Source organism: Mus musculus, chromosome 17 (assembly GCF_000001635.26).
Source record: "Mus musculus strain C57BL/6J chromosome 17, GRCm38.p6 C57BL/6J".
NCBI classification, from domain to species: domain Eukaryota; kingdom Metazoa; phylum Chordata; class Mammalia; order Rodentia; family Muridae; genus Mus; species Mus musculus.
In genome coordinates this window covers 28996582-29014059 of record NC_000083.6, presented here as the reverse complement: position 1 = coordinate 29014059, position 17478 = coordinate 28996582, and the positions used below count along the sequence as shown (strand labels likewise).

Below are 17478 nucleotides of genomic sequence, written 5' to 3'. Positions count from 1 at the left end.
TTTTTTTTGGTTTTTTTTTTTTTTGGTTTTTCGAGACAGGGTTTCTCTGTGTAGCCCTGGCTGTCCTGATGTCTTCATTTACAAAGGGCAGAATGGGAAAGGAGATGTCACTTGGATGGTGGTAGGCCTTGGATCTGCCACATGTCACAGCCTTTGTCACCTCTTGACCTTTTCACCTCCACCCCCATCCCCACCCCCTTTCCCCAGGGAATGATGACTCCATGATATAACACACAAACGTGGTCACATGGAAAACATGACTTTAAAAACTGCATTTTTTTCCAGTCCTTTTCTCCCCATCCTTAATAGAGCAGCTTAAAGAAAATAAAACCTCTTAATAGGCAGAGATGTGGGACCCAAGAAAGCCCTCTCTGCACCAGGACTCTACAGAGCTGGAAGTCTGAAACAAAGAAATAACATGAAACTTGAAAAACCTCAAAGAGATTAAGAAAGACAAAAAAGTTTCTGGTTTTGTTAGCAGTGAGGGGACAGAGGGGTAGCTCTGTGTCACTTGCAAACATTTGGGGAGTTTCTGAAAAACATATATATATATATATATATACACACATACATATACATATATATACACACATATATGTGTGTGTGACTAGACACATGTATATGTGTGTGTATATATATATATACATACATGTGAACACACACATATATGTATATATACATGTGTACAGACATATATTACATGCAGGCAAAACACCCATACACATAATATCTATATCTCTATTATATCTCTGTGTGTGGTGTATACACCACAAATGTGGATTGCCCTTTAAAGTTAGACACCAGAATCTCCTGGAATTAAAAGTACAGACGGTTGTGAGCCTCCATGTAGGTGCTGAGAACTGAACCCAAAACCTCTGGAGCCGGGCAGTGGTGGCACACACCTTTAATCCCAGTACTTGGGAGCCAGAGGCAGGTGGATTTCTGAGTTCGAGGCCAGCCTGGTCTACAAAGTGAGTTCAGGACAGCCAAGGCTACACAGAGAAACCCTGTCTCAAACAAACCAAAAACAAACAAACAAACAAACAAACAAACAAAACTCTGGAAGAGAAGCCATCTTAACTGCTGAGCCATCTCTCCATCCCTCTCCTCATTTTGAGGAGTGACCCTGGCCTGCCTGGAACTCACTACATAGGCTTCGGCAGACAGGCACAGGGAATAGTTTAGTAGCTTGGCATGCTACTTGTGGTTTGTGCTATGCACACCACTCTTTGAACAACAGACTCTGAAGCCTGAGAGTTTCACCTATGCATACTACACATAACACACACACACACACACACACACACCCTCCTTCAAACTTTCCTCAGACCCCCACCCCCACCTGCATTAGGCAATAGCACACCCCTCTCTGAACAATGGGATAAGGTTTCCCTCTCCTTAATGACTGTGAAATTCAGTTTCTATTCAAATGTATTCCCAATGCATTCTGGAACAGGGTGTGTGTGTGTGTGTGTGTGTGTGTGTGTGTGTGTGTGTAATCCAGTCCAGACTGGTTTTGGATTTGTGCCTAGTAAGGCAAAATTGTCTCATCAAGTGAACTTACAGGGAGAACCCCCTACTTATCATCCAATGCCTACACACAGCAAAGGGTGCATGGCATCCAAGTCAGATGCATTATGGGAAGGGGCTTGTACAACAGAAAAAAAATGATTATGAGCTAATCTGAAAATCAACACAGAGAACCACCCTCATTGCACCCATAGTAAACACTCTTACTGAACCTCAGAGAAGGGAGTCCCAGACAGTAACTGTGGCTCTGCCCCTGTAAGTGTTACAGGATCTGTTCTGCCCATTGCTTTAGGGGTACCTTTCCTGTTGCTCTAGTAAATCGGAGGAATAGACCAAGAATTTGGAAGCCCCCAATTCTGCCATCAACTACCAGTGACATGGCCAGGGTGGCCTCGAAGTACTCAGAGATCTGTCTGCCTCTATGTCCATAAGTCACCATGTCTGGTTACATTCTCTTAATCTTTTTTCTTCCTTAATCTTATCCACGATTCATGGCTTTGATGTTGAAAAGAATTTCAGGACTAGCTTATGTAAAGCAGCGCTGAGGTTTTACTACAAAGGGAAAGGGTTGCTGGGGACATGATGGTGCACACCTTCGAATGAAGTGCTCTAGAGGCAGAGGCAGATCCAATCTGGGCCAGTCTGAGAAAAAGAAAGAGAGAGGGAGGGAGGGGGAGGGGGAGGGAGCAGAGGGAGGGAGGGAGAGTGAGAGAGATGACTCCAAGGTTAAAAGCATTGACTGCTCTTCCAGAGGTCCTGAGTTCAAATCCCAGCAACCACATGGTGGCTCACAACCATCCGTAATGAGATCTGGCGCCCTCCTCTGGTGTGTCTGAAGACAGCTACAGTGTACTTACATGTAATAAATAAATTATATATATATAAAAAGAATCCTTTATTTATTTCGTGTATGTGCGTACATTGTCACTGTCTTCAGATGCACCAGAAGAGGGCATCAGATCCCATTACATATGGTTGTGAGTCACCATGTGGTTGCTGGGATTTGAACTCAGGACCTTCGGAAGAGCAGTCAGTGCTCTTAACCGCTGAGCCATCTCTCCAGCCCATGATTCTTTTAAAAAAATAAAAAATAAATCTAAGAACAAAACTAAAAAAGGAAAGCAGGCAGGCAGGCAGACAGGCAGACAGGCAGAGTCAGGTAGATCTCAAAGGTTAGCCTGGTCTACATAGTGAGTCCTGCCAAAGGACCTGAGTTCAGTTCCCAGCACTCATCTGGCTGCTCACAGATGCCTGTACTACTGCTGCTCCAGCAGATGTAATGTTCTCTGCTAGGCTCAAAGGGTACCTGCACATGTCCCACATACCACACACACATGTACACATACATGCAGATACCTGCATGATTACATCCATCCATCATACCCATTTATGGATCTCCCTAACTGGTCTTGGCACAGATTTAGGGCTGTTGGCCCTTCTTGCTACTCCAAGGTGATACTTGTATCAGTATCCTGGCTAGTGAGAGAGTCAGGACCTGGGTTCTTCCTGACCTATGAACTAGAATCAAAAGAGATAGCCATGTTAGTGTTGGCAATAAAACCCATGTTTGTCCTATGTTTGTTCAGCATTCTGCCTTTGAGTTACATACCCAATTCCTAGAACTTACCTCTGTTTTTAGAAAATAAAAATTATCTTTAGCCGGGCGTGGTGGTGCACGCCTTTAATCCCAGCACTTGGGATGCAGAGGCAGGTGGATCTCTGAGTTCAAGGCCAGCCTGGTCTACAGAGTGAGTTCCTGGACAGCCAAGGCTACACAGAGAAACCCTCTCTCTTGAAAAAAAATTATCTTTAATTTGTGCCTATGTGTGTGTGTGTGTGTGCATATGTGTGGTAGGGTATATGTATGTGAGTGTAGGTGCCTCTGTGTGTGTGTGTATGTGTGCTTGTGTGTGGTAGGGTAATGTATGTGAGTGTAGGTGCCTGTGGAGGATCTGCGAAAGTTCGAGGCATTTATGAGATCTCCAGCATGAATGTTGGGAACCTGCACAGAGCAATGTATACTCTTAAACACTCATCTCTCTCTCTAGCCCTGTTTTGCACCTCCACACGCAACCCCACTAATTTTTAATTTATGTGTGTAGGTGTGTTGTGCCTGTGTATTACATACGTGCAGTGCAAGAGGAGGCCAGAGGACAACATTGGATTGGAGAGTTTTGGTGTCTTTGAAACCCAATGATGTTATGTTTATATGTTTTTGTCTTAATCCCAGGTGTGGCGTATATGGGGTTGCTTCAGATTGTCCGCAGCCGCTGACTATGTTTGTTTCCTGCTCTAGGAGGGGCGTGATTTTTATTTTAATCAGATTCAGATCGTTTATTAGTATGGCCTTCTAAGGGCTCTTGAGAAAGTGTAAATGCAAGACCCTTGAGAGGGCCTGGAGTGGCTGAGGATCCCCTGCTCCTGGTTTCTCTTCCTCTTCTTCCTCCCCCAACCCTGCTTCTCCTGCTATTGCTGGATTGAAGCTATTCTGACAACTAAGATTAGACTTGCCCCCAAGGAACTGAATGCCCTTGAGCAGTCTAAAGAGGTCTATGTCCCCTTTCCCCTCTAAGTTTCATTCTGTCCTATTTAGTGTTGGACAATTGGAAGGGCAGTAGATATATAAGAACCCTATAAAGTAGCCAAAAAAAACACATCTACATCAGATTTCCTGAGGCTGGAGTTACAAATGGTTGGGAGCCATCATGTGGGTGCTAGGAACTGAACTTGTGTCTTCTGTAAGAGCACTCACTGTGTGGTTTTTTGTTTGTTTGTTTTTTTTTTTTTTTTTTTTTGGTTTTTTGAGACAGGGTTTCTCTGTGAAGCCCTGGCTTTCCTGGATCTCACTCTGTAGACCAGGCTGGCCTCAAACTCAGAAATCTGCCTGTCTCTGCCTCCCAAGTGCTGGGATTACAGGTGTTTACCACCACTGCCCGACTCTCTGTATGTTCTTAACTGCTGAGCCCTCTACCCAGCCCCTATAGTCTTAGGGGGCTATTTGTATGCACACAGTGAAAGCACCAGGCCAACGCACACCAGTGCCTGAGAAGCACCAGGCCATTGCACATCAAGCCCCATTCTGGATCTGTGTTGGAAAAAGTACTCAGAGTCAGCTGATGAGCGTTGCCCTGTGGGGAAGAGGAAAGGGGGAAGTAGCAGCAGGCACCACTACCCCTGCTTGGGAATTTATTTTCAAATGAGAGACATGATGTAACCCACATCAGGACTTGAGAGGCTAAGGCAGGAGGATTTCGAGAGTTCAAGGTTTACCCTCAGCAACACGTTGTTTGTGTTACCCTGAGACCCTGAGCTACATAAGACTGTCTCAAAAAAATTTTAAGAGGCAAAAAAAAAAAAAAAAAAAAGTAAAAAAAGTATTAGCAAGATAATGAATTCAATAATTACAATGCAATTAAAAACAAAATCAGCCGGGCGGTGGTGGCGCACGCCTTTAATCCCAGCACTCGGGAGGCAGAGGCAGGCGGATTTCTGAGTTCGAGGCCAGCCTGGTCTACAAAGTGAGCTCCAGGACAGCCAGGGCTATACAGAGAAACCCTGTCTCGAAAAACCAAAAAAAAAAAAAAAAACCAAAAAAAAAAAACCAAACCAAAATCAAAGCGGGGGTGGTGGTGGTGGTGGTGGTGGTGGTGGCGGTGGCACACACCTGCTGTAATCCCAGCACTTGGGAGGCAGAGGCAGGTGGATTTCTGAGTTCGAGGCCAGCCTGGTCTACAAAGTGAGTTCCAGGACGGCCAGGGCTACACAGAGAAACCCTGCCTCGAAAAACAAAAAACAAAACAAAAAAACATAAAAGAAAAGGGAAAATCAGAACACTTACTAGGGGCGGCTTGGGAAGTGACTAACAGGAGGGAGCTCTCTTCTCGCTTGCTCCCAGAGGACTCCTTTCTAGGGAGCCATTCATCGTTTTTTCAGGACTTTAAAACTTTCTAATCGAGGGCACTGGGCTCAGTTCTCTGGAAATCAATGAGAGGCTTTAAGTTGTGCACAATGGAGAGGTGTTAGGTGTGAGAGATCACCTGATCCCAAACAAAGGCACGTTAATCCTTTACAATAACGAAAAATAGGAAGGGCCACGGGTTCCAACAGACTTATGGCCACAATGATCTGAAGTCAAGGAGGATGGGGTAAAACTCAGATTAAATTTCAGAGAACTAAAGACATCATCCAGCGAGTGCACGCCAAATGCTAAATCCCCGTCACGGTAGTTGATTGCATTGGTTTAGTTGATAGAGAGCCAATGTTAATTTCCGGGTGCAGAGCCCGGTGCCTTATGTAAGACCTTGAGGGAAGCTGGGTGGGTGTTGGCTTTTACGGAACTTCCAGGTTTTCGTTTTGTAACTTCTGGCGAGTCTATAATTATTTCAAAAGAAAAAGTAACATAACAAAGGCCAGCTAGTCCAGCCCATCACAAAGCCACCAGGGAGCCCGCCCCGCTCTGCACTCGTAGGGCCTCCTCGGCTAGGCGCAGTCGGGTGAGGGGTGAAATGTGGGCGGGGCGCCGCCGCGCACGCGCAGTCCCGCTGCCCGGCGAGCGCCGCTGGCGGGGGGCGCATGCGCAGTCTCAGCCGCGGCGGCCCCTCTCCACAGTCTGAGGGGGTACCGGGGGAGCCTTGGCCCCTCCGCGCCGCCGTCTTTTCCGGCAGTTGGGGTTCTTCCTTTTGTCCTGTCCTGTCGCGGATCGGCAGCTGCGCTCATTCGGAGTCCCCGGCGTGTCGCGGTCGCTCTGGAGCCGCCCGCACGTCGCGTCTGCGCCGTCTCTGTAGCCGTCGGCCCCGCGCCTCCCTCCCCCCTGGGTCTGGTGAGTGTCTCCCGGCCGTCGCCTCAGGCTTGCCGCCTCGTCCGGCCGTCCCACAGCTCCTGTGCACTCCAGGGCTCCTGTCAGCGTTCTCTCTGTGGTCCCCAGAGCCCCCTTGTCCGTCCCTCTCTTTCTACGCCTCTGTCCTCAACCGGGACAGGCAGCCGCTCCCTCCTTTCCTAGTCGCCAGCTTTGTGTGTCTGCTGCCACCGGCTCGTCCCCTCTGACCTCGGTCAGTACCACTCTGCACCTTAGGATGAGAGAACCAGAGGGTGTCTGCACTTCGAGAGCTCCCCCCACCCCGGGGTAGGTGTGGGACCTTGGAGGCTGTCCCCCTAGTCCGCGATCAGGGGGTACCGGGCTTCCCCTCACCTTAAGATCCCCGCCCGTGGACTGCAGACTGTTAAAATTCGAGAAAAGGGACCGAGCTGGAGGACAGGGAAAAGTGGCAGAAGAGTCGGAGGAAAAGTGTGTCAGAAAGCGCATAACGGCTGCTGCCAGCGGCGCCCTGCAAAGGACCCAGAGACATAGGGGAATCTTGCTCTTTTTCAAGATGAATAGGAAGGTCAGCGGCGTGAAGTAGCTTCACTGCTTCCTCTTCCTTCAGCTCACCTTGGCTGTGAAGTAGCCAGTACATACGGTTTCCCTAAACAAAAAAAACAAAACAAAACAAAACAAAAAAAAACAAACCACATCGCTGCAAGAATAGCTCCCTGCCCCACCCCACCCAAACATCAGATAGCAGCTTCCTCCTAACCCGATGGCTCTGTCCTCAGACTCTGGACAGCACACCAGTGTACACACACACCCACTTCAACATCAGGCATGTTCTCCACTCCCGGGAGTGGACTTCACAAATGGAGCATTTTGTCTGAGATGGGGTCTGAATGTGTACCTATGCCTGGCCTGGAATTTGCTTTGTAGACTAAGGTGGCCTAGAACTCACGGAGATCCTCCTGTCTCTGCCTCCTAAAGGAATATGCCTCCACAGACCAGCCCACTTGTGACTTGTGACTTTACTTTTCTTTCTTCCTTCCTTTCTTCCTTCCTTCCTTCCTTCCTTCCTTTCTTCCTTTTTTTTTTTTTAAAGATTTCTTTATTTATTTTATGTATATGAGTACACTGTAGCAGTACAGATGGTTGTGAGCCTTCATGTGGTTGCTGGGAATTGAATTTAGGACCTCTGCTCGCTCTGGTTGGCCCTTTTTTTTTCCTTAATGTATTTTTTTTTTTTTTCTTTTTTTCCGGAGCTGAGAACCGAACCCAGGGCCTTGGGCTTGCTAGGCAAGCACTTTACCACTGAGCTAAATCCCCAACCCCTCCTTAATGTATTTTTGTGACAGGGTTTCTTTGTGTAGTGCTGGCTGTCCTGGAACTTGCTGTGTAGACCAGTCTGATCACTAACTAGGAGATCCACTTGCCTCTGCCTTCCTCTTGTGACCCTTTTTTTGGGTGTGTGTGTGTGTGTGTGTGTGTGTATGTGTGTCCGAGACAGGATTTCCCTGTGTAGCCCTGGCTGTCCTGGAACTCACTTTGTAGACCAGGCTGGCCTCGAACTCAGAAATCCACCTGCTTCTGCCTCCTGAGTGCTGAGATTAAAGGTGTGCGCCCCCACGCCCAGCTCATGTGACTCTTTAAGGAGTAGCCATGGCTTCATCTTGAATTGCCCAATGAAAGAGAATAGACCTTTGGTGACAAGGAAATAAAATGTTGGTGCAATGGTTTTTGTAGAGATGGAGGTACCATTGTAAAGTCATCCAGCCAGGCATAACTCTATAGTGAATAAAACAGTTGGCTCTTGTGTGAGCTCATTCTGAGGTCCCAGTCCCTAGTGCTGAGTTTTATGAAGCGTATATGCTTTGTTAAACTGAACTAAGACTTTTTTGTCCACCATCCTCTAACTCTGCAGAGCCAAAGGAGCCTGAAGTAAGTAGGATTCCAGTGGCTTATAAGACAGGGCAGGAAGCTTGAATTATGAAAAGCAGGAGGGAAAGCCCTGCCTCATAAGAAGCACTCGGTTGACCCAGTAAACCCGTAAATTGCTATTGAGCAATATTAATTGGATCTTTTGATTAGAGGTTATTAGAATTAGGCTAAACCTTTTATGAGTGGAGGTAGAGAGAAGGGCTTGAACAAAGGTCAAAAGGGCTGGGTGTGGTGGGCCACTGGGGCACTGGGTAGCAAAGGCGGGTTGATCTGAGGTGGAGGCCACCTTGCCTACATAGTGAGCCTGGGAAGGAGAGCCCAGTGCTTAGCATTGCATTAGGTACTGGCTGAAGAATAAAAGGATTCTGCTGGCCTGTTATATTTGACATCTGCGAGCGCACATAATATCCCATTGACCTTTTAGTTCTTTCAAGATAGATTCTCACTATATAGCTCTGGCTATCCTGGAATTCACTATGTAGACCAGGCTGCCCTCAAATTCACAGATCTGCATGCCTCTGCCTCTGGAGTGCTGTGATTAAAGATGTGTGCCATTATGCCCGGTTTCCTGTGGATCTTTTTATTGATTGATTGATTGGTTGGTTGGTTGGTTGGTTGATTTTTTTCAAAACTGGGTTTCTCTGTGTAGCCATGGCTGTCCTGGAACTCCACTCCCTTTTAAGCTCTTGTGGAGCTTTTTTAAGTGAATAAGATGCAGCCCCCAGCCTCTTTTTTGTTCTGGAATAGAACCCAGGGCCTTGTGCATTCTGGACAAGCACCATACAAATGAACTACTTCCCTGTGTGTTGCTCAGTTCTTTATATACCAGTCTATAAATGATCTCTTCCTTCCTACAGCTGTGTTGAGAACTAAAAATCATTAGCTTGCTCAACTTGAACCAACTAATTACTCTTTATATGGAAGGCATTATCTGCCTGCATGCCTGTCTTCTTTCTCTTCTAACACCAAGCTATATTTTCAACCCTTAAATAATTTTAGTTGTTAAAATGTTACTGTCAAGCCGGGTGTGGTGCCACACGCCTTTAATCCCAGCACTCGGGAGGCAGAGGCAGGCGGATTTCTGAGTTCGAGGCCAGCCTGGTCTACAAAGTGAGTGCCAGGACAGCCAGGGCTACACAGAGAAACCCTGTCTCAAAAAAAAAAAAAAAAAAAAAAAAACCAAAAGTTACTGTCTAGCTGGGCTATGGTGGCGAACAGCTTTAATCCCAGCCCTTGGGAGGCAGAGGTAGGCGGATTTCTGAGTTTGAGGCCAGCCTGGTCTACAAAGTGAGTTCTAGGACAGCGGGGGCTACAAAGAGAAACCCTGTCTCAAAAAACCAAAAAAAGAAAAAAAAAGTTATTGTCTGTAGAGCCTGGTGTGGTGGCTCATGCTTGGAATCCCAGCTCTTGAGAAGCTGAGGCAGGAGGAGTGCCATGAGTTCAGTATCAGCCTGGTTTACCAAAGTGAAGCATTTTCCACTTCCATGTGAACATACATGCACATACACATAAAATAACTATGTATATGTATGTAGGATGTCTAGACATTTCAACAAACAACTCTCACTCGCCTCGTTTTAAGGTTTTATTTATTTTGTGGTGCATGGTGGGGTGGTGGTTAGAGTCTTTTGGTGGCTTCTCATGGCAAGTTTGTAGAGGTCAGAGGGCAACTTGTGGGAGTTGGTTTTCTTTGACAACCTGTGGGTCCCAAGCACTGAACTCATGTCTTCAGGCTTGGTGGCAAGCACTTTTACCTGATACCATTTTACTGCCCTGCATTTTATTTACTTTTTATGTCTGGTTTTTAACTCTTGAAACACACTTAGAGTGCATGTGGTTTTCATTGTGGGTGGAGGGTGTACAGGCTGACAAATAAGAAACCACACCCAAACTTCAGAAACCAGACGGTTTTTTTTTTTTTTTCAAAAATTTTTTTAACTCCTCTATCTTTCTAAAAGCAGTATGTTTTGGTATTAGTAGGAACTTCCCTGTTTAAAAAACATGTGATATTTTATGAGATTACTTTTAAGTAATTCAGTGTTTTGGATTTGTGAATACTTTACTTTTGATGTCATAGAGCAAAATGTTTGGCACTAAAATATATCTTTGATTTTGAATCTCTGTTCTGGATGCATTATTGTTTATATAGTTTTTGTCTGAATATCTTTAAAAACCTCCCACTGATAATCCCAGTACCAGGAAGTTAGGCAGTTGGTCATTTTGAGGCCAGCCAGGCATTCTTAGTGTATTCCAGGCCATCCAGGGCTTTACAGCAAGACTGTTTTGTCTTTCCATTTTTTTTTTAAGATTTATTTATTTATTATATGTAAGTACACTGTAGCTGTCTTCAGACACTCCAGAAGAGGGCGTCAGATCTTGTTACAGATGGTTGTGAGCCACCATGTGGTTGCTGGGATTTGAACTCTGGACCTTTGGAAGAGCAGTTGGGTGCTCTTACCCACTGAGCCATCTCACCAGCCCGTGTCTTTCCATTCTTTACAAGCCTTAATTTAATGCACAAAACAGTTTAGAAAGCTGGGAGTGTCAAGGGATGACCTTTAAATGTTTTTTCATAAAGTGAACCTGCTTTGAAAATGGCTTTCTAGCCCTGTGTGGTGGCGCACACCTTTAATCCCAGCATTTGGGAGGCAGAGGCAGGTGAATTTCTGAGTTTGAGGTCAGCCTGGTCTACAGAGTGAGTTCCAGGACAGCCAGGCCTACACAGAGAAACCCTATCTCGAAAAAAAAAGAAAATGGCTTTCTGCTCCTCCTGAATTTTGCTCTACTTCCTGTTGGGGTAAAAGGACAGAACCCATTAGGCATGGAGGTACACACCTGTAACCACAGCATTTGGGTGGTGAAGGATAGTGAGTTCTAGGCCAGTGTGGGCTACGCAGTCACACCATATCAAAAAAAATTCCACTAGGGAGGGAGGTGGAGGAAGTAAATTCATTGATTTTACACAAAAGAAAGCTGGCTAAGGACAAACTTTTGAATTCGGTCACTTATGCTGGAGCAGTTTAGTTTGTCTAACAATAAGCCAAGTATAGGTTAATGTGGTAGGAAATGAGATTTTAAATTTAAGAAGAAAAACATTTTACAAACCTTTAGACCTGCAGGGTTTTGCTTTTTAAGTACAAAATGAGGAAGTTGGATCTTTGATTTTTAAGGTATCTTTGAGCATTAGAATTGTGGGTCAATTTTCTTTTTTGTAATAGTGTTTTTTTTTTTTTTTTTTTTTGGTTTTTCGAGACAGGGTTTCTCTGTATAGCCCTGGCTGTCCTGGAACTCACTTTGTAGACCAGGCTGGCCTCGAACTCAGAAATCCGCCTGCCTCTGCCTCCCAAGTGCTGGGATTAAAGGCGTGCACCACCACCGCCTGCTGATTTTGTAAGTTTTAATGACAATTAAAAAAAAAAAACAGGCCGGGCGTGGTGGCGCACGCCTTTAATCCCAGCACTTGGGAGGCAGAGGCAGGTGGATTTCTGAGTTCGAGGCCAGCCTGGTCTACAAAGTGAGTTCCAGGACAGCCAGGGTTATACAGAGAAACCTTGTCTCGAAAAAGCCAAAAAAAAAAAAAAAAAAAAAAAAAAACCTTACAAAGTCACAGGAAAATACAATCTAGAATAAAATTGTATTCACTTTTTCTGCCTTTTCAATACACCAGGCTGGCCTCTAAGTCTTTTATGTAAGTTGAAGATGACTTTGAACTTCTGAGCCTCCAACACCCACCTTTTAGAACGGCAGGCTTGTACACCCCTGATTTACCTTACTGTAAATAATTGAATATATTTAGCTGGAATTTTCTATACTTGCAGTCAGTTCTATTATATATTTATTTATATTATTTCTAGTATTCCTTTGTTATTAAAATGTTTCATTGAGCTGACTGGTGGTGGCACATGCCTTTAATTCCAGCAATATGAGACAGAGGCAGAGGCAGAGGCAGGTAGATCTCAGAGTTCAAGTCCAACCAAGTTCCAGGACACTACACAGAGCTACACAGAGAAACCCTGTCTCAGGAAAAAAAGTTTGATTGAACCAAATTATGTAGGGATCTTTTCTTTTGTAAATGTATGAATGTTTATGAATTATTTTTTCTTTTTTTCTTTTTTTTTTCTTTTCTGAGACAGGGTTTCTCTGTGCAGCCCTGGCTGTCCTGGAACTCACTTTGTAGACCAGGCTGGCCTCGAACTCAGAAATCTGCCTGCCTCTGCCTCCCGAGTGCTGGGATTAAAGGCGTGTGCCACCACGCCCGGCTTTTTTTGGTTTTTCAAGACAGGGTTTCTCTGTGTAGCCCTGGCTGTCCTGGAACTCACTCTGTAAACCAGGCTGGACTCAAACTCAAAAATCCACCTGCCTCTGCTTCCCAAGTGCTGGGATTAAAGTCGTGTGCCACCACTGCCCAGCATGAATTATTATTTCAAGGTAGTTTCCTAGTTAACAAAAAAATGGAATTATGTATAATTGTGGGTATATTTTTTGCTTGCTTTGAGATAGGGCCTGTGTTAGGTTTGTTTGTTTGTGTGTTTTGTCAACTTGATGCAAGCTAGAATCCTCTAAGAGAAAGGGCACTTGAGTTGAGAAAATGCTTCCTCATCATCAGTGTGCCACCACTGCCCAGCTCCACTGGAACTTCTTGAATGACGATTGATGTGGAGAGGCCCAACTCACTGTGGCCAGTGCCATCCCCAGACAGTCCTCTTGAAGTATAAAAAATCAGGCTATGTAAGCTATAGAGTGAGCCAGTAAGCAGCACTCCTCCATGGCTTCTGGTTCAGTTGTTTCCAGGCTCCTGCCTTGAGTTCTCGTTTTGTCTTCTTTTAGTGCACCATAATTTGGGATATTTAAGCCTAATAAACCCTTTACTTTCTAGGTTGCTTTTGGTCGTGGTCTATCAGAGCTATGGTTGGCTAACTAAGATGGTGTCAGGTGCCAGTGTCTCCTGAACATTGAAATTACAGGTAGATGACACTTAGCTTTGTTTCCTGTTGCTGTGATAGACACCCTGACGAAAACAACTGGAGGGAGAAAGGGTTTGTTTGCTTGCTTCACAGGTCCGGTTGCAGTCCCTTGTTGTGGAAGTTAAGGAAACAGGAACTTGAGGCAGGCTGTTCACATCATACCCACAGTCAAGAGCAGAGAGCAGTGAACCAATGCTGTCTGCTAGTGCTCACTTTCCTTTTCCAAACGTTAAAAGAGGAAAGTGTATGTGGCGTGGACGTGTGCATGTGCAGCAGGGTTAGTCCTGAGGAGGGATCCGAGTCCCTAGAGCCAGACTCACAGGTGGTGTTCAGCTGTCACATGAGTGAGTGCTGGGAACTGAACTCTGGTCCTCTTTGAGAACAGGTTCTCTTAACTACAAGCCATCTCTCCAGCTCTGTCTGGTATCGCTCTGGAAAATCCCCACAGACACGTTCACAGGCCAACCCTGTCTAGACAGTCTCTCATTGAGATTCCCTTTCCAGGTGACTCTATGTTGTGTCAAGTTGACAGTTAGATTAACCAGCACACATGGCTTTTTTGCCTGGCCCTTGTTTCATGTTATGTTTGTCCTCCAGGAAGATGGTACCCATTTATATTTTTACCAAGGGTTCAGGGGAGTGCTGAAGATGCATACCAACACCTCTCTTTTCCTCCTAGCAGCCATGGCAATGACAGGATCAACACCTTGCTCATCCATGAGTAATCATACGAAGGAGAGGGTGACAATGACCAAAGTGACACTGGAGAATTTTTATAGCAACCTTATCGCTCAACATGAAGAACGAGAAATGAGGTAAAGATTTCTATTTGGAAACATTGCATTTGGGGGCTGGGGATGTTGCTCAGTTATAGAATGTGTAGGCACCTGTCATATACAAGGCAAAAAACCAAAACAGAAACAAAATGAAAAATTTGCTGTGGTTACATGTAGCATCATATCTAGTACATAAAAGGTGACCAGGGTTGTAGCCACCATGTTGTAGCCTGTCAACTGCAGTGGGATGACAGTGAGGCAGATTTCCAAATCCTTCCTATAAAAACTGCTGGTCAGAATCTAAAGCTCCATTGCATTATGAGGAAATCATTTGCTTTCATTGCTTGTGTTCATCACTAAAGCAGGGAGATCTCATGGAGTAGCTCCTTGGTTTGCCTCCTGCCTCAGGAGTAGCAGCTGTATGAGGCTGGAGCTGGTTCCTAAAGGATGTTTCTGTGTCAGCTTCCTCACCAGGAAAGTGGGGATAATGCTCCTTGTCTTGGAGGAGTGCTAGAGAGTTGGCCATGATACTCGAGTACTTGCCATTCAAATGACTTACTTAATGGGAACAGTGATAACCATTCCTTTTTGTTTTAAAAAACTAAACAGAGCCGGGCATGGTAGCGCACGCCTTTAATCCCAGCACTCAGGAGGCAGAGGCAGGCAGATTTCTGAGTTCGAGGCCAGCCTGGTCTACAAAGTGAGCTCCAGGACAGCCAGGGCTATACAGAGAAACCCTGTCTCTGAAAAAAAAACAAACAAACAAAAAACAAAAAACTAAACAGGCCTGCTAGGTCTCACTATGTAGCCCTAGCTGTCTTGAAATGTAGCCTGTAGATCAGGCTGTCCTTAAACTCACCGAGATCCGTCTACCTTTGCCTCCAGAATGCTGGAATTAAAGGTGTGCGTCTCCATGCCCAGCTGTTGTATTGACTTTTTATTATTGAGTTTCAGGAGTTCTTTGTGTGCCCCAGATACCAATTTTTTGTCCTGTGTTCTATGAGCACTTTCTCCCAGTATGTAGCTTTCCCACTGTCTTTAGATGAGCAGACTTTTAAAATTTTTGATAAAGTCAATTTGGCTTTTTTATTAAAATTTTATTTTTCATGTTTTTTCTTTTTTTCCTATGAGTGTATCTACCATGTGCTTTCAGGTGCCTAAGGAAGACCGGAATCACACGTGGTCGTGAGCTTCCTGGTGTGTGCTAGGGACTGAACTGGTCCTCGGCTATGACAGTGAACACTTTTAACTTTCAGGTCATCTCTTCAGCCCCATTGTTTCCTTAAATTTTTATATTGCAGTTATTTTTGTTTGAGAGTGTGTGCACGGGCGAGTATATGGGCAAGCATGTGACAGCATATGTGTGGAAGTCAGATGTCTTGCATCAGTTTGAACCCTTCCACCACACATGTAGATTCTAGGGATTGGACTCAGGCTTGGTGGCCGGTGTCTCTACCCATTGAACCATCCTGATGAGCCAGCATTCTCTCCTTATTTGGTCTTGATAGTCTGTGTCGTGGAGACATTCTCTGTTCTGGAATTTTTGTTGGCTTGGCCTTACAGGTTTAGTTCTATGATCCATAATACACTAATGTGTGGGTGGGATGTGTATTTGCTCTAGTACATGTTGGAAGTCAAAGCACAGCTTTCAAGACTCTTTACATGGCTTCTGGCATCAAACTCAAACTATATTCTCCAGTTTGTACAGCAAACATCTTTATCCACTGAGCTATCCTGTCCCCCTCTAAGTGTACATTAGGTAAGACTTGAGGTATATATATATATTTGTGGGTATATATTATTTCCCCGTAAGACCTTTTTGGACCTTGTAAGCTCTTTAATGTTGTTTTGTTTTGTTCTTTAAATAAGTTTAGTCAGCCTGTTAACATATACAAAAAAATCCAGAGATTGTGATTGGAATTATATTGAATGTGTTGATCAGTTTGGGATGATTGTTGTAACAATGTTGAAGTTTCTGGTACCTCAACATCATATATTTCTCTACTTTACAATTCTTCCTTACTGCTGCATTAATTTCCAGCATTAACTAACGTCAGAGGAGGCAGATATGGCTATGGGCCTGGAACGTATAGCTAGGCACATGGCTGGATGAGCTAGGTGGTCAGGTTAACTTAGATGAGCTGATGAGAGTCTGCCCAGCTGAGGACTAAGCTTTGAAATACTAAAAGGTCTTTGTGTTGTTATTTGGGGAAAGGCTGGTTAAGGAATAGTTGCTGCTGAATTAATTTCCATCATTAATTAATATATACAGAACATAATAATCATTTAGCTTGCACTCCCTAGGGGCTAGTGAGATGGCTAAGGGGTTAAAAGCACCTGTTGCTCTTGCAGAGGACCTGTGTTCAGTTCTCAGCACTCACATGATGGCTCTTCTGACCTTCCTGGGCACCGCATGCACGTGGTGAGCGATGTTCATGCAGGCAAGACACCCACAACAATCACTTAAAATAAAAATAAACCTTTAAAAAAAAAAAACAGAAAAGACAAGGTTTCTTTCTATGTAGTCCTGGCTGCCCTGGAGCTTGACAGATAAACCCAAGTTCTGCCTGGAACTTACAGAGATCCTCCTATCTCTGCCTCAATCTCTGAAATGCTAGGATTAAAGGCACACACACACTACCACACTAAGCCTAAAAATGCATCTAAAAAGCGATTTTTAAAGTGTCCCTCGAGTTTTCTTTTAAGCAGTGTTTAGTGGGTAGTTCCTGTGTAGTGACTGCTTTTCTACATCTAGATTTTATGCATTTATAAGTATTTAGAATCTTAGCCAGGCAGTGATGGTGTAGACTGTTAATCCCAGTACTTGGGAGTCAGAGGCAGGGAGATTTCTGAGTTTGAGGGCAGCCTAGTCAACAGAGTGAATTCCAGGACAGTCAGGGATACACAGGGAAACCCTGTTTCAAAAAACAAAACAAAACAAAAACAAACCCAAAACAGAATAAATTACGATCTTGTCCAGTTATTTGCTGCTGCTGTATTGTCAGTAGCCGACAGACAGGACATCCTAAGTAAAGGTTCATCCATGGGCTTGAAGTTGCAGAAACTCAGCCCCTTTGGCGAGCTGTGGGAGCAGCTCTCATGGGGACAGCTTGGACGGGATGCAGCCCCACAGGCATGCTCCCATAACCTACTGTCTCTTCAGAGTTTGACTCCATTAGTGGAGTACACCATTCTTTAGGTTAGAGCCCTCATGCTGTGGCAAAGTCTCTGGGAACAGCATATATAATGTGCCTTCAAAATCACTATCTCCTCATGAGTCATTGACGTGTGCTTCTTTTTCCCTTTGGATCCAACAGTGGGTTTAGTTAGTGGGTTTCATTTTTGCTTGGAACAAGAGTGATTGGCAGGGGTTCTTTTAGTGAATAACCAAGATGATCTTGGAAGTGAAAAAAAAATTATCGGGCTGGAGAGATGGCTCAGTGGGTAAAGAGCACCCGACTGCTCT

At 44.8% G+C, this 17478-nt stretch overlaps 1 protein-coding gene across 8 annotated transcripts in view; it reads left to right on the top strand.

The window, feature by feature from the left end:
• The first annotated feature begins 6049 nt into the window (after positions 1-6049).
• The window catches only part of Stk38 (serine/threonine kinase 38), a 37131-nt gene continuing 25702 nt past the window's right edge, over positions 6050-17478 (top strand). The window contains exons 1-3 of one of the 8 annotated variants that reach the window (XM_011246232.2): positions 6109-6349; positions 13919-14051; positions 15166-15268. Coding sequence is in view for 2 of the 8 variants with exons in the window: in NM_134115.3 (NP_598876.1) it covers positions 13921-14051 (131 nt within the window). In the remaining 6 variants the exon portion in view is untranslated. Of the gene's footprint in view, positions 6350-13915; positions 14052-15165; positions 15269-17478 lie in introns of all 8 variants that reach the window. The other 7 variants (XM_011246233.2, XR_003952071.1, XR_003952070.1 and 4 more) reach the window with 7 other exon arrangements.